This window comes from Carcharhinus amblyrhynchos, chromosome 6 (assembly GCF_965287045.1).
Source record: "Carcharhinus amblyrhynchos chromosome 6, sCarAmb.v2.hapA, whole genome shotgun sequence".
NCBI classification, from domain to species: domain Eukaryota; kingdom Metazoa; phylum Chordata; class Chondrichthyes; order Carcharhiniformes; family Carcharhinidae; genus Carcharhinus; species Carcharhinus amblyrhynchos.
Window position 1 is genome coordinate 25,654,147 of NC_137329.1, and position 26,162 is coordinate 25,680,308.

Here is a 26,162-nt window from a genome sequence, read left to right on the forward strand (position 1 = left end):
AGATTCCTTCAAGGCTGTTCTCTCAGTCTATTACCATGTGACTTGATACATCATATCATGGATGGTGCTGTTTTCCAGTCCTATGTTACCCTTTTACATTACCATGATGTGCAGACATATACAACATTCTACAATGAGGGCCTTATGTAAAACAAGTTTTCATAATCTTAGCCCAGCTCCAAATGGACTGACCAATAGCTCAAAAGAGAGCAATGCATGCAGGTAAAGAACACAACTGAAGAATAACTGATAAAGAAATGGAAATGTGGTGCAGTATAGGATTATAGCATTCCACAACACGGTCATTGAGTCCTGCTGAAAGTCATCATTGAATGGGTTTCCACCATCCTTTCAGGCAGAGCGTTCCAAATCTTAACAAGTCCATGCATAAAGGATTTCTCCTCCTTTCCCACTCTGGTTCTTTTGCCAATGACCTTCAATTGGTCCTTTGGTTTGCTGGCCCTCTGGCTAAGAGGAACAGTTTCTTCTCATTCACTCTATCAAAATATTTCATGATTTTGAACATCTCTATTAAAGCTCCCTTAACCTTCTCAGCTATAAGAACAGTTTACTTATTCATTCTCATAACTAAAGTAGAGGGTGTTTTCTCTGAAGTTGGGCCATACACATTGCTGACGAACAGTGTGGCTGAGTGTGTCCCTGCGGACTTTGCTTCAATCAATTGTGTTCCAAAGTCTCTCTAATTCTTTCGACGCTTTTCAAAGCCTCTCGAAAACTCTACTTAGAATTATAGAGGTTTACAGCATGGAAACAGGCCCTTTGGCTGAACTTGTCCACACAGTTTTTACCACTAAACTATTCCCAATTGCCCTCATTTGGCCCATATCCCTCTATACCCATCTTACCCATGTAACTGTCTAAACACTTTCTAAAAGACAAAATTCTACCTGCTTTCGCTACTACCTCTGACAGCTTGTTCCAGACACTCACCATCTTGTGTGTGAAAAAATTGCCCCTCCCCCACCCCGGACCCTTTTGTATCTCTCCCCTCGCACTTTAAACCTATGCCCTCTATTTTTAGACTCCCCTATCATTAAGAAAAATTGTTGACTATCTGTCCTATCTTTGCCCCTCACTATTTTATAGACCTCTGTAAGATCACCCCCTAGGCCTCCTACGCTCCAGTGGAAAAAGTCTCAGTCTATCCAGCCTTTCCTTATAACTCAAACCATCGAGTTCTGGCAGTAAATCTTTTCTGCATTCTTTCTAGTTTAATAATAACCTTTCTATAATAAAATGACTAGAATTGTAGACAGTATTCCAAGTGTGGTCTTACCAACGTCTTGTACAACTTCAACAATGTTCTGACCAACGAAACCAAGCAATCTGAATGCCTTCTTCACCACTCTGTCCACCTGTGACTCCATTTTCAGCAGCTATGAACCTGTACCCCTAAATCTCTTTGTTCTATAGCTCTCCCCACCTGCCCTATCATTAATTTCTAGATTGTGCCTTGCAAAACCTACACCTCCTCATTCTGTTTTCATTCTCAAAGAATCATAGCATCCCTACAGCGCAGGAGGTGGCCATTTGGCCCATCGAGCTTGCATTGACAGCAATCCCACCCAGGCCCTATTCCCTAACCTCATGTATTTACCCTGCTAATTCCCCCTCACAATAATGGACTACTTACCATTGCCAATTCACTTAACCTGCGCATCTTTGGATTGTGGGAGGAAACCAGAGCACCTGGAGGAAACCCACGCAGATACAGGGAAACCATGCAAATACCACACAAAAAGTGACCAAGGCCAGAATTGAACCCGGGTCTGTGGTGCTGTGAGGCAGCAGCGCTAACCACTGTGACAGCGACACCGTGCCACCCCAAACAGGCTCAGAATGCTTTCCTTTAGGTGAGTGATTGTCTTTTTCTGACCCAACACAGAATGCCTGATGTAGAGCAACATCAATCTTTAAACACTTCAAGCAGCACAATATTCACCACGGCTAAAAAAAAAATTAAAAACATCTTTCTCCGAGTTTAAAAGTTTGCTTGTGTTTAAATATCCTCCAGGCATCTTTTGACGAGTTTAAAATAACCATTCACCCCTAGTTTGTTTTTATAAAAAGAATCACAAGATATCCATGATGAAAAAGAATGATCTGTCCAGAACCACGTGCTCTTTTCCCTTGCAGCAACCAAATTGTTTCTTAAATCATTCCAGAAGTTTCATCCCAATTGCTCTCTCAGAAGTCCATTCTTTATGCCAATCATGCTTCGGTTTGAAGAACTTGTTGATCTTGATCCCTGTTACCTGACAGAATCTGTGTTCATGTCCAGCACCCAGTACATTCTTTTTAAATCATTTATGGGACGTTTGCTTTTTGGCCAGCATTTATTGCCCATCCCTAGTAGCCCTTGAACTATGTGGCTAGCTAGGGCAGTTGAAAGTCAACCACATTGCTCTGGAGTCACAAGTAGGCCAGAGCATTAAGGACGGCAGATTTCCTTCCCTAAAGGACATTAGTGAACCATTTGGGTTTTTCCGACAACCGGCAATGGTTTCATAGTCATCGGTAGATTCTAAATTCCAGATGGTTTTTATTGAATTCAAATTCCACCACCTGCCGTGGCAGGATTTGAACACGGGTCCCCAGAACATTTGTAGAATTTCTCAATTAATAGTCTAGCGATAATAGCACTAGGCCATTGGGATCATGATGAGCAGAAATAGAGCAGAAACAACTGTCTTTGTCTGCTCCGCACCGCACCCAACCCCTTCCCCTCCCACCACCACAAACTCAGTACCCCTGGCCACCAACTTCTTTTCTCTCCCTGGCAACTGAACTAGACTGTTGGCCAATTTGGTGCCACATCAGACTCTGAGATGAGTTTCTGACCGTGCAGCCATATAATCACTAAGACCGTCACTTCCCCTGGCTCAGTACCTCAATATGTTGGAACTCTTGGTCTTTGAGCGATGCCTTCAGGAGCTCCTCGCTCCATGGGCCACCCATGGTGGCAAGGTGGTGGATGGGGATATGCCAGACAGAAGCATAAACCAAGAAGTCCCCAGTGACAGAACAGGCAAAGAAAGACTGCTGGTCTCGCCAGCTACAAAGGCAGAAGAAAGTTGCAGCGGTAAAGGAGGTCCTAGTCATCGTGGCTTGACAAGTCACTGAAATTTGTCTGTCAAAATCGAGAAGGATGGCGTATTACATAAAGTCATGCGCAAGCTTCCACCAGGATCCACTGCAAAGTCCTTAGTGATGGAGGATTGACGATAGAGACAGGAGTGTCAACCTGGGAGTTCCTAGTCAAGAATCTGCCCACAAGTGGCAGATGTATGAAGGTGATTGAACTTCAGTGTTCAGACTCAGACATCTTTGGACAGCAGCACCTGGACTGAGCAGTAGCTCAGGCCTCACCAAGGCCCTGTATAATTGGAACAACACACTCCTGCTCCTATACTCAAAACCTCTGCAATGAATGCCAACATGCCAACTGCCTTCTTTACTGCCTGCTGCTGTCAGCGGACTGCTGCTGATTGGATAGGTCATCAACTGGTGGTAAATAATCCCTCAGCACCAAGGCCTGGGCAAAACCTAAAAGACAAGGAGGAAGGAGGTTCATGAATCTGCCCTAAAGCAGCCTGACCAGAGAGGAATTCTAAGTCTGACTGAATGTGGAAAATCTTCACACATCCAACTCCATTCCAGAACAATGGAATCAAATAAAGTCAGCTATACTGTGCCCAGACTACTGGGTTCAAATATTGCTGTCACCAGTACTAACTCTTTAACCTCAGTCACCTCCTTGTCAAAACTAAACTGACTGCCATAGTTATAGATAATGTTCAGTGTGCTGATAGTCACAGTGTCATTGCCCATTATGCAGCAATTTTAAAAGCCACTCTCGATCTTCTTATTTTTGCCTGCATGAAACCCAGCCAGTCCTTGAATATTGACAAAACAAAACTGGTATCAACACATAGCTGATCAAATATTCCACCTCCCAAACATGCTGAAGCAAAGATTGGAAAAGGTTGAGCATTTCCCATACCTTGGCAGCCGCCTCTCTCAAAAGGCTACCACTGACAAGGAGATCCAATGCCCAATCAGCTGTGCTAGCTCAACCTTTACAAACTATGGCAACAAATGTTTGACAATAAAGGTCTCCGGTAGCGCTCAGTCCTGGTGCACAGAGTAGCTATCAGCCTGAAACTCTGCTGAGACCGGGGCTATGTATCAGTGATACATAAGAGAAATTCTATCAGTAATGCCTTCACTGCACAGAGGGAGGTAATAGCCTAGGGACATTATCGTTAGACTATTAATCTTGAAACTCAGCTAAACGTTCGGGGGTCCCAGTTTCAAATCCTGCCACAGCAGATGGTGGAATTTGAATTTAATAAAAAATATCTGAATTAAGAATCTACGGACGACCATGAAACCATTGTCGTTGTTGGAAAAACACATCCAGTTCTTCCTTTAGGGCAGGAAATCTGTCATCCTTTTCTGATCTGGCCTACACGTGACGCCAGAGTCACATCAGTATGGTTGACTCTCAACTACTGTTGGACAGGTAGGGATGGGCAATAAATGCTGGCCTAGCCAATGCTGCCCATGTCCCATGAATAACATTTTTAAAAACTCCTCTGGATTCAATTGGAGACCATCCAACAAACACCTTATTGAAGTCAGTTTCCCAAGCATTCAGGTAAAACTCCAAAAAGAATCTGCTTCAATGGACTTGGCACTGTTCAAATGGCTGCAAGCCATCTCCCTTGACAGGTCCTGTTTTCTGAACTCTCAAGTGACTAATGTTCTGATGAAGGACAAAATAAACTCTTCAAACACTTTGAAGCTCTCCTTGAAGCACAGCAGTATTGATATTAATGACTGGGTGGTGCCTGCTCCAAGAATGACAACTTGGTGATTAGCCATCTGAGATTGATTGAGAGATACTTCTTTGCATGGCTTTGAATGTTTGGCTTTCTTTCTTGTGACCAGAACTCTGACTGACCAGGCCACGATGGGACTTAATCCTAGCTTCCTCGGACTGGTAATCCAGTCTTTACCGAGTTAGTTCAGCAATGTATTGGCTGTGTGATTGTTTTGATGCATCGGTTGAGTTGTTGAGAGTTGGGTCTGCCATATCTCTTCCAACCTGATCCTTAGTTACTCCAACACCATTTCTTAGCCACATTTTTTTCTATGCACATTATTTTACACTTGAATAGTGCATCCAAATAATAATGAGAAAGCCAAGCAAAAGTCCAACTTCCACTCAGACTAGTTAATGTTTATTCCTACTCTTTGCTCACAGTCATGAAGCCAGCCACCTATTCTGCTACCTGCGCCCTGAGTCCTCATGTTCTAACATTATTTCTTAATCTATCATGTGGTACCTTATCAAAGGTCTTTAACAAATCTAGATTTGACTATGTTACCTTTATCCACTCTAAAGTTTTAAAGTTTACTTATTAGTGTCACAAGTTGGCTTACATTAACACTGCAATGAAGTTACTGTGAAAATCCCCTAGTTGCCACACTCCGGCACCTGTCTGGGTGCACTGAGGGAGAATTTAGCCTGGCCAATGCACCTAACCAGCACGTCTTTCGGACAGTGGGAGGAAACCCATGCAGACATGGGGAGAGCATGCAGGCTCCACACACAGGAGTAACCCAAGCCAGGAATCGAACTTCGGACGCTGGCACTGTGACGCAGCAGTGTTAGCCGCCATGCCATTCTGTCAACACTCCAAGGAATTCGATGAGGCTGGTCAAGTAATATTTTCCGTTTTAAAATCCATGCTATTTATTATTACATTTTTGCATCATTATAGTTAATATAGAACAGCCAGTTTACATGAAATAAACAACCACGTGAGAATAACCATATAATCTATTTTAGAGGAGTTGATGGAGTGGTAAATATTGGCCACAGAGAGAACTGCCCTGCTCTCCTTCTAAAGAGTGTCTGTGGAATATTTTACATCCAGCTGAGAGGGCAGATGGTAGTCTCGGTTTAATGTCTCATTTGAAAGGCGGTGCCTGTGTTAGAGCAGCACCCGGTCAGCGGTCAAACCTCAAAAGTGGGATTTGAATCTCCAACGTACTGACATCACTGAGACAACAAATAAGCCCTGACTATGCAGAAAGGAATATGAAACCACATCCTCTGACAGCAGATCTGTCCAGCACTCTGGTAATGCTTCTTAAACGCACAGACACATTCATCTGCTCACAATTAAACCTCCTTAGTCACTCTGTGTTGCTGGCAGAAAACAATGAGGCAGATCCAGCCTCAACACAGTCTCTAGAAGCCCTATTTTCACTAAGAGGAAGTGCTGGTGCCAAACTCAAAAGGCCAGACACACAGTAGCAAGGAAGAGAGACATGGACGCTTGGAACTATCCCATGTTTAATCTTCATAGGGAACATTCAGTGAGATCTGATGGCCTGAGGATGTGGGAAAGGAATTTTCCCAGGGTGCTCCTCCTCCTTGGCACTGTGTGTCTATCTGGCTTCTCCCAGGAAATTTACAGAGCTTGGCTCGGGATGAAAAGAAAAAAAATAAAGATTTGCACTTCTACTATTCGCAGCCTCGTGCCACTCCAAAGAATTTTGAATGAAGTACTTTTTGAAGTAATTTCACTGTTTAATGCAGGGAGTGCAGCAGCTTGTTTGCGCATAGCAAGCTCCCACACTGAGCAATGGAATAATTTCTAGATAATCTGTATTTAGTGACATTAATCGAGGGATAAGTATTGGTCAGGGCGACATCCCCTGCTCCTCTTCCAAACAGTCCAATGGAATCTTTGACAAAATAAATAGGAGCTGGGGTACGCCGTTTGACCTTTCACTCGTCGTGCCTTAACATAGAGGTGATGCATTCACTTTTTCTTTGTTTTTTCTTTGATGGATACAGGGATGTGGTCCCCAGACGGGTACAGGGTTTTAGTTCAATGGACAGCATGGTCGGTGCAGGCTTGGAGGGCCGATGGGCGTGTTCCTGTACTGTGATTTTCTTTGTTCTATGCTATTATTCAGTGGCTGATCCTCTATCTCTGCTTCACCTCCCCACATTATCCCCAGCCCTTTAATTTCCTTCATAACCAAAATGGGAGGCATGGGTTGGGATGAGGGCTAAATGGGGCTGTGGGAGTGGGTGAGGGACATGAGGAGCCACGTGGGATGGGGATGACTTGGCAATGGATAAGGCACGACGGGGAGATGGGTTGTGAGGGACGAGAGGCTCGAGTCCCTAATATTTAACAAAACAACAGGGGCAAAGTCCCAGAGAACAGACTTTGGCACCCGGCATCCCCTTGTACTGCCACCTATCTGTGCGGAGTGTGGCAGGCCCAATTCTATTCAGCAGCTGCACCTCCCCAGCCCGGAGTGAAAACTGAACCATTTGGGGCACTTTCTCCCCTCTAGGGTGGATGCTCCAAGCTGGGAAATTTCCCAACTCGAGTTACATCCACCGACTGCAGCCAACACCCCACCCACTTCAAAAGCAAAACTGACATCAAGTATCACCGAGCAGACAGGATGAAAAGACAATGAAAATCTTGGTCAAGATCTTGAAAGAGAGAGAGGGTGAAAAAGAGTGTGTGTGTGAGTGAGTGAGTGAGAGAGGGGGAGAGAGAGAGAGAGAGAGGGAGAGAGAGAGAGAGAGAGACAGGGAGAGAGAGAGAGAGAGAGAGAAAGAGAGAGAGAGAGAGACAGGGAGAGGGAAGCTTGGGGAAGGAATTCTAGAACTCAGGACCTACAGTACTTGCTCTGGTGATCAGACGTTCCACAAATCTAGCACTGAGTCAACCTTGATCTCTTACATTATTGTTTAAATGTGCTGTAGAATGCGATTTAGACCCGGTGTCCAATTCAGGGAAGGCTGCATATTCTGCTGCTTTAGTTGGAGGGAGGGGCTGGAAAAGTTGGGATTGTTCTCCTCAGAGCAGAGAAAGTTGCGTTGAAATTTAAAACAGGCGCCCAGAATCACGAGGGGTTTTGATGTGGTAAATAAGGAAAAGCTGTTTCCTCTGGTACGAGGGTCGGTATCCACAGGACACAGGTTTAAGGTAACTGGCAAAAGGATCAGAGAGAGGAGATGGGGTGAAACTTTTTTGTTTTACGCAGCGTGTTGTTATGATCTGGAACGTCCTGCCTGGAAGCAGATTCAATAACAATTTTCAAACAAGAAGCGGATAAATATTTCAAAAGGAAACGTTTACAGGGCTGTAGGGAAACAGCAGGAGAGTGAGACTAATTGGATGCCTTTCAGAGAGCCAGCACGGACACAGCAGGCCGAACGGCCACCTCCCCATTCTACATTTCGTTACATTTTCATTCACCAAAACAACCTGGACGAGACGGTTAAAATCATCCAGGCGTTAGACAGTTTTTAAAAGCAGGGAGAAAAGGGTATGTACGGTTAGCACTGCTGCCTCACAGTGCCAGAGACCCGAGTTCAATTCCTGCTTGTGTGTGTGTGTGTGTGTGTGTGTGTGTGTGTGTGTGTGTGTGTGGGGGGGGGGGGGGGGGGGGAGAAGGGGGTTTGCACGTTCTCCTCATGTCTGCGTGGGTTTCCTCCGGGTGCTCCAGTTTCCTCCCAAACGCCAAAGCTGGCAGATTAGGTTGACTGGCCACGCTAAATTACCCCTTAGTGTCAGGGAGACTAGCAGATTAAATGTTTGGGAGTGTGTGGCGGGACAAGGGTGGGCTTGTTGTTGGTGCAGTCTCACTGGGTCTCAATGGCTTCCTCCTGTACGGTGGGGATTCTATGATTCAATGTGAAGGAAGTCATCGGCTTTTGAAAGTTGCAGTGCAAGCATGTTGTACAAACAATGAAGATATATTCCTGAAGTACTCCTCTGTATACTCCACCCACTGCTGTACAAACATAGGGCAGTCGTTCTCCACACCCACTTGCTGAGAACGTGACTTCAGCCGTGTAGACCCAGGAGAGGCAAGCGGGGAAAGCCAGGAGATCGATCACAGTCTTGACCTTTCCTCACACTCGTGCGCTGTGTCTGAGCCAAGGCAAAGGGGGTACTGGTTGCAAAGTCAGTGAGGTATCAGCAGCTCCAAAGCTGTTGATGCAAGGGTTCAATGGGCACTGACCATTCTGCAGCCTCGCTTTCAAGCTGTCCTTCTGTCGATACCCCATGTCGGAACCTCATCGCCATGGTTAACACGGTCAAATCCTTGCGTCAGTTGAGCTGTACACGCGGCGCCTTCCATCAGAACTCCCTCCTCTCGTAATCAAGGATGCGGAGCTTGGCTCGCTTTCCTCTGCCGAGGCCAGGGTGCAGACATCAACCGACCTTTCCACCAACACCAGCCCGCATCCAATGAAATTAAAATGTTACTAGTGTGCCAGATGACTAGAGGCTGCTCTCGGAGTGGGAGAGCTGACTGGTGGCGATTTAACCTGAGGGTCTCCACATTTCAGGTGAGGGGGACGATGGGGCCTCCAGGAACAACCTCAGCCAGTATGGAAATCGAACCTGCGCTGTTGGCATCGCTCTGCGTCATAAACCAGCTGCCCAGCCAATTGAGCTAAACCAACCCCAAACCCCCATCCCAACCCTCAAACTCCTTATATTTTTCAACACCAGGAGAAACTAGAGGAGATCATTCCAAGAGTTTCACCAAAGTCAGATCATTTATTGGACTGCTGCTTGTGAACTCTTGCTGTGCAACAAAGTGACTGTCATACTTGCTCCGCGAACAAACACTTCAAAAAGTAGTTCGTTGGTTGTGAACGGCTTTGGGATATCCTGAGGACATGTAAAATGCTAAAAATAGTCATAAATTCTCTCATGTTTCGCTCGAGTTAAAGTCTCTCACCCTCCACGATTCTTCCCTGCATCCTCCCCACGGCCTTGCAATATGAATATTTACTTCACTTGCCGTGTGTTTTCCAAGAAAAAGAGTTGCATCTCCTAAGCCCATATCCTGCCCTCAGGATGTTCCAAAGCGCTTTACAGCCATTGAGGTACATCCGAAGTGCCGTCGCCGTGGTGATATAGGAGTCACAGCAGCCAATCTGCGCACAGTAAGCTCTCACAAATAGCAATGACAGTTTACGATGCTGGCTGAGGAATAAATACTGGCACTCAGGGAGAATTCCATTTCGAAACATTGGCTGCACAATCATTTATGTCCACTCCTGGGGGAAGGAGGGTTAACAACACATCTGAAAGAGGGCCCTTCCCTCAGTGCCACACTGGGGACGCCAGCTTGGATCCTGCGTTCATAAGAAATAGGAGCAGGAGTAGGCCATCTAGCCCTTCGAGCCTGCCCCGCCATTCAATAAGATCATGGCTGATCTGTCGTGGCTCAGTTCCACATTCAAAAGTCTCTGAAGTGGGACTTGAACCCATAACCTTCTGACCCAGAAGTGAGAGTGCTATTCACTGAACCACACGCTTTCACCCAAAAAAAAAGCGAACTGAAAGAGTTCTGTACACTTCCCCAGTAAAACGACGACGGCAGGTATCGATATAGAACTGGTTCCTTTCGCTCTGAACCCAAGTGACATTTACAGAGGAATGGCTAACTACACGAGCCAGCTGAAATCTAATTAGCTCCTCAGCTGCTGACTAACCGGCATTGTAAATCTCTATTAGCTCGCAAGCCAAACCAGACAAGGTGATAACATGCGAGTATAATTCAGAAAGGTCTTAATGATGATTTCAATGGAAGGAGAATGGAGTGAGGGAACATCATCTCTCTTGGCCTCAGAAGGTAGTGGAAGTGGGGTCACTAAGTTTTTTTTTAAATGGAAGAAGTAGGTAGCTCCGGCCTCAGTAAAGAGGCTGTACCGTCCGTACAGATTGTACAGTCCAGACAGACCACTACTTTCTCAATCGATTTTTTTTTTAAGATTCGCAGTGTTTTTTGTTGCCGAATTTTAAAGCAAGTCTGCAGTTTACTCTCTGCTTCCCATTTCTAAATCCAACAAACCACATACGGAAAAAGCGAATCGTGGCGGATGCCAAAATCTGAAACAAAAACAGAAAACACTGGAAAATCTCAGCGGGTCTGGCAGCGTCTGTGGAGAGGCAACAAAGCTAACATTTCCAGTCCACAGGACCCTTCGTCAGAGCTCATGTCATACCCGACCGAACCTGGTCTTTCCAAATACCCTGTAACTAATCAACACGCTAATCCACAAATTTACACAATTTGTTTTCCCAGGCTAATGGTCAAAATGTTACCATCTGTTATTACAACAGGGTGGCACAGTGGTTAGCGCCACACCAGCACTAGGGACACGAGTTCAATTCCGGCCTCGTGTGACTGACTGTGTGGAGTTTGTACCTTCTCCCCATGTCTGCGTGGGTTTCCTCCGGGGGCTCCGATTTCCTCCCACAGTCCAAAGACGTGCAGGTTAGGTGGATTAGCCATGGTACAATGCTGCTTAGTGTCCCAAAATGTGTAGGTTTTGGGGGATTAGTGGGGTCAATAGGTGGGGTTATGAAGCTGGATAAGATGCTGAGTCAGTGCAGGCTGGATCGGCCAACGGGCTTCCTTCTATAGGAATTCTATGATAAATCAGGTTGTTTCACTGAAATCTAGAGCAGCAACAGAGGGGATGATATGACCTCGGGCTGCAATTGGCATCCTACAGCTGGACAGATTGTGCCTCTCTTCACTTCCATTAGACTCTGCATCGTGACGTGCTGGGAGTGGGAGCTGATAACAATATGAGGGCAGCCTATGAGTGAGGAACCAACAATCTATCGCCTTGAGCAATGATGGTCCTGGTTGGGACTGTGATCGGTGCAGACTCGAAGGGTCCAATGGCTGGAGGGTTTCTATGATTCTATGATTTAAGCATTGAGAGAGAACCAGGGGAGCACAGATAGAGGAGATAAATCTGGTGAATTAGTGTCAGATCTGGTCCAGAAAGAAAGGAAGGGAAAGGGAAAGAAAGATTGGGTTAAGACCATATATTCAGAGAGAGGAGTAGAGTTAGGCCATTCGGCCCATCAAGTCTGCTCTGCCATTCAATCATGGCTGCTCAGTTTCTCAATGCCATTCTCCCACTTTTACCCCATAACATTTTGTCCTGTTACCAATCAAGCACCTATCTTTGTCTTAAATGCACTCAATGACCTGGCCTCCACAGCTTTCTGTGGCAATAAATTCCATAGATTCACCACCCTCCTCATCTCATTTCTAAAGAGTTGTCCCTTTATCCTGAGGCTGTGCCTGCTGATCCTAGTCTCTCCTACCTATGGAAGCATCATCCCCATGTCCACTCTATCCAGGCCTTTCATTACTCTTATCAGAATAATCCTCTGGAAGAAGAGTTGAGAGAGGAAAAAGAGAAAGGTATAATGAATGAAGTAATGTTTTTATAATGATACAAAGGGCACTAGTCACTCATTAGGGATTGAGCAAACATGTTGTTGATAAACAAAGCTAAAATGGAGGTCAGCCATGATCCCACTGAATGGCAGAATGGGTTTGAGGGGCTGAATGGCCTCCTCCTGTTCCTAATCAGAGGATGACACAACAGAGGAGGAGGTCATTCACCCGGTGGGGCCTGTGCTAGCTCTTTGACAAAAACGTTATCCAATATGTCCAACTCCTCTGGCTCTTTGAACCTGGACTTGTCTATTAAATTCCCTTTCAAAAGTTACTAATATTCAATCTGCATCCATGCACCATCCTTTCAGGCAGCACATTCTAGATCACCACCACTCATTGCTTTTAAAAGTAAATTCTCCCTAGCTTTGCTCTGGTCTGTGCACCGTTGTTGTTAAATGGGTGTGCTCGGCTCTCTGCAGGTACGGACCCCATGTTTGCAAAGACAACCGGAAATAGATTTTCCACTACACTATCCTCTGTTGGAATGTTTGTTGTCCAACAGCTGCAGAGGCTGGGTAAGCACAGCTGGGAACCCTCGACTCAAATACCAGAGTCCCTTTTTAAAACTAGTGTCTAGGTGACATTGAAAGACCGCGTTTGTTTCTCATCGCTACATTCCCAACACGAAAAAGCACTTAGTTAGCACTTCTCACATCCTCAGATATCCTCCCACACACAGTGGCACAGTGACTAGCACTGCTGCCTCACGGCGCCAGGTTCGATTCCCGACTTGGCCTGTGTCGAGTCTGCACATTCTCCCCGTGTCTTTTTGGGCTTCCTCCGGGTGCTCTGATTTCCTTTCACAGTCTGAAAGACGTGCTGGTTAGGTGCATTGGCCATGTTAAATTCTCCTGCAGTGTATCCAGACAGGCGCCAGAGTGTGGCGACTAGGAGAATTTCATAGTAACTTCACTGCGGCAGTAATATAAGCCTACTTATGACAGTAATAAATAAACTTTAAACTAAAAAAACTAAACACTTTTGCAAGGCAGGAACGGTTGTGAAATAGGAAATGTGGCCTCCAATTTGTATGCAGCAAGATCTCACAAATAGCAATGAGGTAATGACTAGACAGTTTGCTTTTTGAAGTGGGATGCTTGATGAATAATAAATATTGGCCCAAGGGCCCCGAGGAGATCCCCCTGTTCTTCTTCAAAATGTCTCACAATATCTCTGACGCCCACCTGAGAAGGGAGGGGGCAGCCAGGGCCCCAGTTTTATCATCTCATCTGAAAGACGGCATTCCCAACACTCCCCCAGTACTGCACTGGCAGTGTCAGTCTGAGGAAGTACCTGAACCCACAACCATCCACCCTCCACCTTCCCAATCCAGAGGCAAAGAGGGGGCTACCACTGTTACACCAGAGACCTGCCAGTTCACTTGGGTAAGCATTAAGAGGCAGCCATCTTAGCTCCTACCGCCAATCCCATGTGTGCAGATTTCAGATCAGGCCTGAAGAAACCAGCTCCTCCTGTGGGTGTGCGTGTCCAGACGAGGAGGTAGAACATTAGAGGCCCACTCACAGTGCTTGAACACTCCTATTGCCACACTGAGGAAGTGCTGCATTGTCAGAGGTGCCATCTTTCAGATGAGACAGCAAACCAGGCCTCTCAGCTGCCCTCTCAGGTTCACGTCAAAGACCCCATGGCACTAGTTCACCACAGAGTTCTCAGGAGTGATGACGAGAATTATCTCCTCACACAAAGGCTGGTGGAAATCTGGAACACTCTCTTGGGTGGGGTCAACTAAAAATTGAAGATCAATAGTTTTTTTGTTGGATGGGGTATAAAGATTAAATTTAAAGTTTATTTATTAGTGTCACAATTAGGCTTACTTTAATACTGCAATGAAGTTACTCGGAAATCTCCTAGTCGCCACATTCTGGTGTCTGTTCGAGTACACTGAGGGAGAATTTAGCATGGCCAACGCACCTAACCAGCACATCTGGTTGCTGGATATTCAACCAAATCAAAGGAAAATAGAGTTAAGATATTGATCTGCCATGATTTATTTAAATAACGGAGTAGGCTTGATAGACCGAATGATCAGAAAATCTGTTTTCAGTGATGCTGATTGAGGAATCATTATTGACAAGGATTTCAGGGAGAACTCTCCTGCTCTCTGGTGAACTAGTGCCACGAGATCTTTGACATGAACTTGAGGGGGCAGCTGAGAGGCCTGGTTTGATGTCTCGTCTGAAAGATGGCACCTCTGACAACGCAGCACTTCCTCAGTGAAGCAATGTGAGTGTAGTCCTCGAGCACTGCGAGTGGGCCTTGAATCCCTGAACTCAGGCCAGAGTGCCATTCGCTGACACCGAGGGCACTTTGGGGTGTGATGAGGTTGTGAAAGTTCTTATTTCCATTTGTTCTCCTGAGAATAAATGGCAACACTCGGTAGCAGCCAGAGGAAGTTGTCTGATTGTGATGGCGCTTTCTGCCCAGCAACGTCCAACACTTATTTCTGGATCTCCACAATACAAAATCCCACTCCAAGTACAGCCCCTTATATAGCCATATCAGCTCTAAATAGCACAGAGCCAAGAATGCAAGGAATGAAACTGGGACCCAGCCCTATAATCGTTGCCACTTTACCACTCTGTCCAATTAAGGTGCCAACCCACATCTCCAGAATGTGGAGGTTATCAGTTTACTTTACAGGGTCACTGCACACTCTGGCTTCCATCAAATCTACCACACTTCGCTATACACTCAGCCCTGTCTTGACTAAGGATCAGCACAAGATTCAGGAACCAAAGTCTCAGCTGGGCTCTTTAACATCCAGCAGTTCATTCCAATTATATCCCTTTGACTTTGGCAATAATTCTTTTGGACTTCCTCTTCCTGTGTGGTCACAGTTTCCCTCCATCACCATACAGTACAAAAAAGGCCATTCAGCCCTTTGTGGTGATGCCAGCTCTTTGAAAGAGTTACCCAATTAGTCCCACTCTCCTCTTTCTCCATAGCCCTGCAACTTTGCTCTTTCCAAGTATTTATCAAATTCCCAAATGTGATTAAATCTACTCCCACTGCCCTTTCATTTCCGATCACAACACTGCATTGGGTAAAAAACCCTCTTCATCTCCCCTGTTCTCCTTCGAGGGCATAATCTCAGAGAAAGAGGTCGTCCATTTAAGCCTGGGAAGCGGATAATTTTTTCTCCCGGGGATAGGGAATTTGTGGAATTCCTTACCACAGAGAGCAGTAGAGGCTGGGTTGTTAGGCAAGTTCAAGGCTGAGATAGACATTTTTAATCAGTAGCGGAATCAAGTTTTGTGGGGATAAGATGGGAAAGTGGAGGGGGGAAATCCATAAGGCCATTAGACATAGAAGCAGAATTAGGCCACTCAGCCCATCGAGTCTGCTCTGCCATTCAATCACTGCTGATATTTTTCTCATCTCCACTAGCATGAAAACTTTTTGGGACTCTTCTTGACCTTCCACCCCATTCCAGTTCCTGCCTGCCAAAACGTGGGGCAGAAAATACCCCCACAACTCTTCATCGGAACCTTTTCCACTTAAAGAACCATCTCCATTTCTTCCTGCATAACCAAAGTTTCTTATTCCTGCTACCGTTCCTGTAAATCTTCTCTGCAGCTTCTCCAGGGTTAATATATCCATCCTAAAGAGAGGTGCCCAAAAATGGTCCAGCCAAGGCCTAACCAGTGCCATATTAAAGGTTTCCCATAATATCCTTGTTTGGATTTATTATTGCTAAGTTGATATATTACCGAGATGGCCGCTTCCCCTTTCCATTTGCTTGCATTTTTATACCGATGTATTGCAGAGAGGAAGTGACCAATTTGTAAGTGCCTAACAGGGAAGGCAAAAGGCAGCCAAGGGTTCCGCACTTGAACCACCTTTGACCCTCACAATCCATCTTCCAAAAACTTCCACAGAAAGAGAAAATGCTGGAAAATCTCAGCGGGTCTGGCAGCATCTATAAGGAGAGAAAAGAACTGACGTTTCCAGTCCAGATGACCCTTTCTCAAATCGAAAAGGCAGAGAAAGTGGGAGATATTTATACAGCTGGGCGAGGGAATGAAAGATGAGTCACAGCCACAAAAACAAGGGGAAAGGCTGCTAATGGCAGTCCATAGAGAGAATAGAAGGTGTGAAAGGCCAAATGGCAGAGAAGCTAAAATCAGAGGGTGCTCGTTCACTCACCCTATGTTATAAATATCTCCCACTTTCTACGCCTTTTAGCTTTGACAAAGGGTCACCTGGACTCAAGGCATCAACTCTTTTCCCTCCTTATGGACACTGCCAGGCCTGCTAAGATTCTCCAGCGTTTTCACTTTTGGTTTCACATTCCACTATCCGCACAGTAAGTTGCTTTTTTCCCCAAAGTCATCTATTCCCTATCTAAACCACAACATTGGGGAGGGTCTCAAGGGGCTTCATGGGAACATAATCTGACAGACAGGAAGAGCCAAAGGAGGAGGAGATAGGGTGAATAGCCAAAGATTGGTAAAAGAGGTGGATTTTAAAAGGAGGTTTTGAAGAGTTTCCAAGCGCATGCTTATCTCTGGGCTGTTTCTTCCATTACAATTTCAGAAATTGCAGGGAAGTTCTCGAATGCTGTGAGAAGTTAAAGTCTCCCCTACCCCCTCCCAACTACACCACTGACCATGAACACTGAGTAGAAATGAAGGATTGGGTTCAATGAGAGAGCGATTAAACAGAGTGTTGGTTACTTCTGGCCATCTTTTCTCAGGAGAGCTGGTCAGTGAGATCTGTGAAGAAACATTTTCACTCCTGTCATATCCCCATGGATCTCTTAAGCTGCTAGCCAAAGCTGGAGGAGTTGGTTCACCAGGAAGATTACAATAGCTTCCCATCAATGCGTACTGAAATCACCTTTGTTGTTAAAAGGAGAGGATGAGTCACATTTTCCATCAACAGGCAAAAATACAGATTGGTAAACCCTGCCTCAAGATGTGCGGGATTGGCTATGTTAAATTGACCCTAGTGTGAGAGGGATTAACAGGGTTAACGCATGGGGTTGTGGGGATGGGGTCTGGGTAGGATTGTGGTCAGTACAGACTCAATGGGCCGAATGGCCTCCTTCTCCTTCTGTAGCGATTCTATGATTCTATGAAGTGTGGGTAAAACGTTCAGGATTTCAATGTGGAATTGGAAAGGACTCACTGGAGAAATCCTCAGAAAGGGCAAGTTATGTCTGACGAGTGTATTAGGCTTCTTTGTAGATGTAACAAATCTGTTGGAAACAGAAGAGCTGATTTTTTTCTACCTGGATTTCAGGAATGCATCCAACACCGTTCCGGAAAACAGGAGAACTTGGCACATGCCTTGGATCCTTCAGGCCCACCTGAACAGGATTCCAGTGTAACTCCTTATCTGAAAGGCAATGCACTATTTCTCCCTCTGGACTGGCCATGAGGACAGCCTTGAGGTCCCAGAGTGGGTTTGAACCCATTCACAGCAGTGTCACTAAGCAACTTGCAGTCTTCCAAAACTAAGTAGTAACTGGAAAATGTCTGTGGAAATTATTTAAACTTAGTCCTTTTTAATTAGGAACTTTATGACATTCCACAGCTGACACTGACTTCAACAAATTCAGATCATTAGAACTGCTTCCATTGCCTTGGACAGGAGGTGTTAGTAATAATTCTTCTTTTACATGGGATGTGGATGTTGCTGGCTGGGCCAGCATTTATTGCCCATCCCTAATTGCCCTTGAACTGAGTAGCTTGCTAGAACATTTCAGAAGGCAATTAAGGTCAACCACATTGCTGTGAGTCTGGAGTTACACGTAAGCCAGGCCAGGTAAGGATACAGATTTCCTTCCTTAAAGGACGTTAGTGAACCGGATGGGTTCTTACCGACAATTGATGATAGTTTCATGATCACTATTACTGAGACTAGCTTTCAATTCCAGATTTATTAATTGAATTTACATTCTACCGTTTGCCGTGATGGGATTAGAACCGTGTCTCCAGAGTGTTAGCCCTGGCCTCCGATTTACTAATCCAATGACATTACCACACGCCACCATCTCCCCTTCTGTCGTTGCCATTTTTACCTCTAGACCCACATGTTGTTTCTTTACTTGTCCCATCACCATTTCCTTTACCCTGCACCATCGGCTCTTTCATCGCTTAATCCCTCCAGCCTTCAACCTTATCACAGACTTCCCCTAACCCCATTCCCCTGTCTCTGCACTTACTAAAAACCTGCTAACATCCTGAACATTTGCCAGCTCTGATGAAAGGTCATCAGCCTGAAACATTAAACCGGTTTCTCTCTCCACAGGTGCTGCCTAATCTGCTGAGTATTTCGAGAATATTCTGCTTGTTCATAGCCACAAGCTCATTGCTGCACTGCAGCTGGAGTGTGGTGGAGGTTGTGTTGTGAATTGTTTGGTAGCAGGACTGAATGCAACGAGTTATGAAGCCTAAGAAAAGATATAATTTCCCTCGGAGGAGTGCAACAAAGGCTCAGTAGCCTGGGCTCCTAGGGGAATTATCCTACAATGAGAGGTTCAGAAGACTCAGCCTATATTCCCAGGAATTTCAAATAATGAGAGGCAATCCAGCAGAAATATAGAAAACTCTTAAGGGTCTTGACAGGGTACATGATGATAAAATGTTTCTCCCAGTTGGGGAATCTAGGACAAGGGCTTACAATCTCACAATAAAGGGTGAGTCTGAGGGGAGGACAAATTTGTCCCCTCAGTGTGTTCTGAATCTTTGGAATTTGCTACCTTGGAGAACTATGGACATTCAGCCATTGAATATATTCAAGACAAAAGGTTGGTGGATTGGAATGAAGGGGCTTGGGGGTAGTACGGGAGGATGGAGTTGATATAGAAGAGTAAGGGAGGTGATGGCCTAGTGGTATTGCTAGACTATTAATCCAGAAACTCAGCTAATGTTCTGGGCACCCGGGTTCGAATCCAGCCACGGCAGATGGTGGAATTTGAATTAAATAAAAAGTATCTGGAATTAAGTATTTACTGATGACCATGAAACCACTGTTGATTGTCGGAAAAACCCATCTGGTTCACTAATGTCCTTTAGGGAAGGAAATCTGCCATCCTTACCTGATCTGGCCTACACGTGACTCCAGAATCACAGCAATGTGATTGACTCACAATTGTACTCTAGGGTAAGTAGGGATGGGCAATAAATGTGGCAATACCCATGTCCCTCGAATATATATAAAAAAAAAGAGGTGGCACAGCGGTTAGCACTGCTGCCTCACAGTGTCAGAGACCCATGTTTGATTCCCGGCTTGGGTTAGTGTGTGTGTGAAGTTTGCACATTCTCCCTGTGTCTGCGTGGATTTCCTCCCACACTCCAAAGATGTGGGGGTTAAGTGGATTGACCTATGCTAAATTGCCCCTTAGTGCCAGAGTGACTAGCTAGGGTATGTGCAAGAGGATAGGGCCTGGATGAGATTATGGTTGGTGCAGACTCAATGGGCCGAATGGTCTCCTTCTGCACTGTAAGGTTCCATGGTTCTATGAATTTTGTTGAATATCAGAACAGGCTTGAAGGACAGCATGGTAGCACAATGGTAGGGTGGCATGGTAGCACAATGGTTAGTACTTTAGGGAAGGAAATCTGCCATCCTTACCTCAAAGCTCCAGGGATCTGGCTTTAATTCCCAGCTTGGGTCACTGTCCATGTGGAGTTTGCACATTCTCCCCATGTCTGCATGGGTTTCCTCTGGGTGCTCTGGTTTCCTCCCACAGTCCAAAGATGTGAGGGTTAAGTTGATTGGCCACGCTAAAAAATTGCCCCTTAGTGTCCTGAGATGCATAGGTTAGCAGGTAAATACGTAGGGATACGTGGGTAGGGCCTGGGTGGGATTGTGATCGGTGCAGACTCGATGGGCCAAATGGCCTCTTTCTGCACTGTAGGGTTTCTATGATGCTATGAGTCAATGACATACTGGTTGTTAGCGGTTAGTCAGATTAAACTCTACTCACCCGTGTATTGGGGCAGGCGTTGCCTTTCTTGTACTCCTTGTGGTTGGCATGCTTGTCGAGCTTGCTCCATAGGGCCTTGGCCTTCCATGTGTTGACCCTCGACTTCAGCATAGAGTAGAACATCTGATAGTCTAAAGGGTCAAGATCCAGGTAACGGCAGAGGATGTGGAACGCCTGCAGCGTGCCTTTGAATGTCGAGGCTTGCACAAAGTTCTCAAAGAGTTGCCCAGCTTGGCTGCTTTTATCACCATCATTCTCCCCCATGGTCTGGTCACAGGCCTCACTCGAGAGAAGTCAGTCGGACTTTGACAGCTCCGCAGACAGAGTGGATTAGCGTTTACCTTCGGACATTGTAAACCTGAAATGTTTCCAACACCAAAGTTACAATTAGTCCAACAAAAAAAAATTAACTCAAGTCGGGCAATCTTACTAGTGGTGAAATCAGGACATTCTGCACATCGCTAGTTATTTTCATTCGGTTCAAGAGAAAACAAACTCAATATCTTATGGATTTTAAAAAAACACAAACTATTCACAGAAGCTGGGATGCGTTTATACAGTCACTGTAAGCGGAAGATGTCAAACTGACTTTGCATCGCTTCCAACATTTTCTTAGGGATTTTTACCATCCTCAGGAGAAGTTTTTTTTACTTTTCTGAGCTGTGCTCCCTGTAGGTGTAACTGCCCCACAAGGAGAAGGCACAGGGGAGTTAGTGCCACATTGCTGGTTTGCCAAAGAAACCTCACAAATAATAACTAAAACAGGGTTGCTCATGTAGTGATTGGGGTGGTGGGGTGGGGGAGGGGTCAGCCAGTGTGGAGTCAGCTGACTTTAATGGGGTCAGTGAGGAGTCAGCTGACTCTACACTGACATTTCGCTGTGTGCCACCAATCAAACTACTGAAGTCTCCACACAACAAAAAGAACTTGTATTTAAAGTGCCTTTGACAACCTCAGGACATCCCAACGTGAGTCATAACCAATTAAGCACCTGTGAAGCGCAGATATTGCGGCAATGTAGGAATCAAGACAGTCAATTTGCTGTTTGTGGGATCTTGCTGTGCATAATGAGATAAATGGCAAGATGATTGATTTTAGTGAAATTGAGGCATATTGACCTACATTACAAAGGACAAACCTCCTGACTCTTCTCTGGGTTCAATCCCGGCCTCAGGTCACTGTCTCTGTGGAGTCTGCACGTTCTCCCCGTGTCTGCGTGGGTTTCCTCTGGTAGCTCCGGTTTCCTCTCACAGTCCAAAGGTGTGTGGGTTAGGTGGATTGGCCATGCTAAATTAACCCTAGTGTCAAGGGGAATCATAGGGTAAATATGTGGGGTAGGAATGGGGCCTGGGTGGGATTGTGGTTGGTGCAGACTTGATGGGCCGAATGATCTCCTTCTGCACTGTAGGGATTCTATGAAATAATGGCCATGGAATCAACAACAACCTGCATTTATATAGCACCTTTGACTACCTCAGGCCATCCCAAAGTGATTCATATCCAATTAAACACTTACGAAGTGTAGATATTGCTGCACCGTGTGAATCATAATAGTCAATTTGCTGATTGTGGGCTCTGACAGGGAAACAGCTTAACACCTCATCGGCCAGAACTCTCTTGTCTCATACGCCGTGCAATTACTGTCAGTGAGAACAGAGATTTTCATGCTGAGCCAAACTCCATTCACTGCAGCAGGACTGGAGAATCCCAATCGTGGGGGACACTGGAGAATTCTGCCCAGTATCTCTAACAAAGTAGTGCACTGTTGGTGCTGCCCCTCGTTTGGTGCTCCTTCGGCACTCCCACTCCCAACAGCACAGCGGTCCCTCAGTGCTGCCCCTCCCAACAGCACAGCACTCTCTCAGCACTGCCCCTGCTAATGTGAAGTGTTAACACTGCTGGATCTTACCTGAACAGTTATCAAATATTCCAGCAGCCCCGATGAATTTGAATGGTACAAATTCATTAATAAAATAGAAGTAATTTTTCATTGAAAACACTTGAAGGCTTTCCACTGCTGACTGCCCCTCTGCAACATTTAAGAGCTAACTTGTTGCCATACTTCAACTAAAGGAAACTCATTACAAGGCAACTTCCTTCAGCCCATTAACTCTTTCCTCAACTTACTTCTTTGTTTAAACAATGAATCAAGAGATCTCTAGAACTCATTAAAGAAACACTCGGATTTAAAATGATTGGATAAATAAATCAAAGGCAACATAGTGAGGACTGTCTCCTCTAGGGACACGGGTTCAAATCCTATTACATCAACTGGTGGAATTTAAATTCAACCAATGAAGTCTGGAATTGAAAGCAAAAGCAATAATGACTGAAACTGTCATCAATTGACGCATCAACCCATCTGATTCACCAATGTCCTTCAGGGAAGGAAATCTGCCATTCTTAACCAGTCTGGCCTGCATGTGACTCCAGATTCACCGCAAGGAGGTTAACTCTTTAACTGCCTCCAGAAATGGCTAAGGAAGTCAATCAGTTCAAGGGCAATTCGAGGATGGGCAATAAATGCAGGCTTTGCCAGCGACTACCATATCCCATGAAAGAATAAATTTAAAAAAAATAGGAAAGACTCAACCACAATGTTTGCAATTTTAAGGGAGATCTTTGCAGCACTCTTCACAACCTCAGGATGATCCCAATTACAGCCAATGAAACGCTTTCGAAGAGCCGCCACAGTTAACAGTGTGGGAAATATCTCTGTCAATAGACAAGAACGTGTAGTCACAAAGGTCTCAGCCTCATAACAGTGAAAGCAGAGCACATACCAGAGGCCAACCCTGAGGGGAGTTTTAAAGTTTATTTATTATTGCCGCAAGTAGGTTTACATTAACACGGCAATGAAGTTACTGTGAAAATCCCCTAGTCGCCACACTCCGGCTACATTGAGGGAGAAGTTAGCATGGCCAATGCACCTAACCAGCACATCTTTCGGACTGTGGGAGGAAACTGGAGCACCCAGAGGAAACCCACGCAGACACAGGGAGAACATGCAGACTCCACATAGGCAGTGATCCAAGCCGGGAATCGAACCTGGGTCCTTGGTGCTGTGAGGTAGCAGTGCTAACCACTGTGCCACCGTGCTGCAGGTACCGCACTGATGGAGCTGCTACCTGAGATGTTAAAGCAAAGTTTCACCTGCTCTCTGAGGTAGACATAAAAAAGCTCCCTCAGCCACTATTGCGAAGAATAGCAGGAGAGTTCTCCTTGATTGAGCTTGTGGAAGCAATATTCATCCCTCAAACCAGCATGACTAAACAGATGGTCACATTGCTGTTGTGGGATCTTGCTGTGTACAAATTCATGTTTCCTATATTACAGCAGTAACTAAGCTTCAAAAGATCATTGATTATAAAATGCTTTTGGATGTAGCAAGGGGCTGTGAATCTCTCTTTTAAGTCTGGAACACGATGTACAGCCTTGTTAAAAAGTGCTCGGGGGTGGAGGGGGGGCTGGTGGTGGTTTGGTACGTAGCCTGTTGGACCTCCCCAGATTCTTTCTGAACTCCAAGTACAGCTTCTTAGAAAAAGGGAAAAGCATGTGGACTCTCATCCACTCTCTCCAAACCAGGAAACGTTCAAACACACAAAATATCTGACTTCCACATCTGTCCAGAAACCACACACGATTCTCTCTCCTTGCCAGGTTGGTCCACATGCCCTGAACAATCTGTAATCAATAACAGGGTATAACTTCCAGTCTTCATACCATCCTCTTCTGAATTAACCTACTCCTCGAATGGACCATTACAGTTGTTAATACACAGGGTCCCACCAACATAATAGGAAACAGATTACAACAATACCCAACTCCACATAATCATTTACTTTGCTCACTAAGGCAGCTTTCCAAAAACTTTTAAAACTGAACGCTTCTTGTCCCATCCAAAAATTCACAGTCTAAAACTCAGCATTCCGTTCCTTCCAGCTCTCGGATCCTGGTCTTACCTTTATTACTATCTTTTGTCAGTTTACATTGTCTGCAGCCGAATCACGTCGCTAAGCCTTCTGGTGAAGGGCTCCAAAAGCAAAATGCCATGAAGGAGCCAGACTCAGCAAGCTTTTCATGTGCTTTACTGCGAACAGCTAAAGGCAGCCCGAGTTGTAATCCGGCACATTGTGATTAGCTGAGGTAACTGATCACAGAAGCACGTTAGTCATCTCAAGTTTCATAACTGAGCGGGGATGGGTGTGTGTTACTCACTGCTCTGGCTCCCTCTGCATCCTGAACTCTGCGAGATAAATTTAATTCAATTCATCAGCAAGCGATTTCAGTCTTACGTTAAACACTTGGGTGGGGGGGGGGGGGGTGGTGTTGCTGGGGTGGTGGGGGTGTTTGCAGTTGGGGCCTGATTCTATGATGCTGGACTTTCATCACAAGGGGGTCCCAGCCCAACATAAATTAACACTTGGCCTCAGCAGGATTCCAAGCCATTGTGTGCAGAGTGGAAGAGAGGAATCATAGAATCATTACAGTACAGAAAGAGGCCATTCGGCCCATCAAGCCTGCACTGTCAACAATCCCACCCTATCCCCGTAACCCCACATATTCACCTTGCTAATACCATCCCCCCCTTCCCCCCCGAAACTAAGGTCAATTTAACCTGCATATCTTTGGGCTGCGCACGGAAACTGGAGCACCCGGAGGAAACCCACGCAGACACGGGGGGAATGTGCAGACTCCACACAGACAGTGACCCAAGCTGGGGATCGAACCCGGGTCCCTGGCACTGTGAGGCAGCAGTGCTAACCACTGTGCCACCGCACCGCCCATCAGATTGTTGTTAGAGATTTACAAACTATTTCAATTGTTTTCTTATTTTTACTTTCTGCCTCAGTTCTCCATCTTAGCCCAATCTTTATTTTCCTCCGACTTTCAAATCTGATACTATTTCACCCAATTCCCTTCTCTATTGCTCCTCTAATTCTTTCTCAATCCTTAAATCTCATTGATGAAGGAGATGGACTGTTGGTCTCATCACTCACAAAGATCCCAAAAGCCCCTTTGCCACACAGTTATCAGCTCCCAGCAAGTGCAAGTCAAATTATATGCGAGTTGAAGGGAGGAGGAAATGTCTAACTAACTGCCACAAGTTCCCCTAACTCCAACAAAATCTAGTTTTCTTTTAAAAGTTTATTTATCAGTGTCACAAGTAGGCTTACATCAACACTGTAATGAAGTTACTGTGAAAACCCCCTAGTCGCCACACTCCAGCGCCTGTTCGGGTACACCGAGGGAGAATTTAGCATGGCCAAAGCACCTAACCAGCACGTCTTTCAGACTGTGGGAGGAAACCCATGCAGATACAGGGAGAATGTGCAAACTCCACAATTGAACCCAGGTCTCTGTTGCTGTGAGGCAGCAGTGCTAACCACTCTGCCACGAATATCTAAGACTAATATCCTGAGCACATGACCCCTCAAAGTATTGACTTTCATCGTCTTTCCCCATCATCTCCACACAGCTAATCACTGCCAATATTTAGTACTGCGAATGCTGAACTGTATTCAGGGGAGGCGATGGCCTAGTGGTATTATCGCTAGACTCTTATTCTAAAAATTCAGCTAATGTTCTGGGGACCGGGGTTCAAATCCCGCCACGGCAGACGGTGGAATTTGAATTCAACAAGAGATATCTGGAATTAAGAACCTACTGATGACCATAAAACCATTGTCAATCGTCTGAAAAAAAAAACATCCGGTTCATTCATGTCCTTTAGCGAAGGAAATCTGCTGTCCCTACCCAGTCTGGTCGACACGTGACTCCGGAGCCACAGCAATGTGGTTGACTCTCAATTGTCCTCCAAGGGGAACTAGGGATGGGCAATAAATGCAGA

General features: G+C 45.5%; 1 protein-coding gene across 8 annotated transcripts in view; it reads right to left on the reverse strand.

The window, feature by feature from the left end:
* The window catches only part of LOC145343759 (F-actin-monooxygenase MICAL2-like), a 255,306-nt gene that overhangs the window by 175,741 nt on the left and 53,403 nt on the right, over positions 1–26,162 (reverse strand). For 7 of the 8 annotated variants that reach the window (XM_080190063.1, XM_080190062.1, XM_080190065.1 and 4 more), the window contains exon 2: positions 20,312–20,669. In XM_080190063.1, the coding sequence (XP_080046189.1) occupies positions 20,312–20,575 (264 nt within the window). In that variant the 5' untranslated portion in view covers positions 20,576–20,669. Of the gene's footprint in view, positions 1–20,311; positions 20,670–24,273; positions 24,436–26,162 lie in introns of those variants that run through there. The other variant, XM_080190061.1, reaches the window with a different exon arrangement.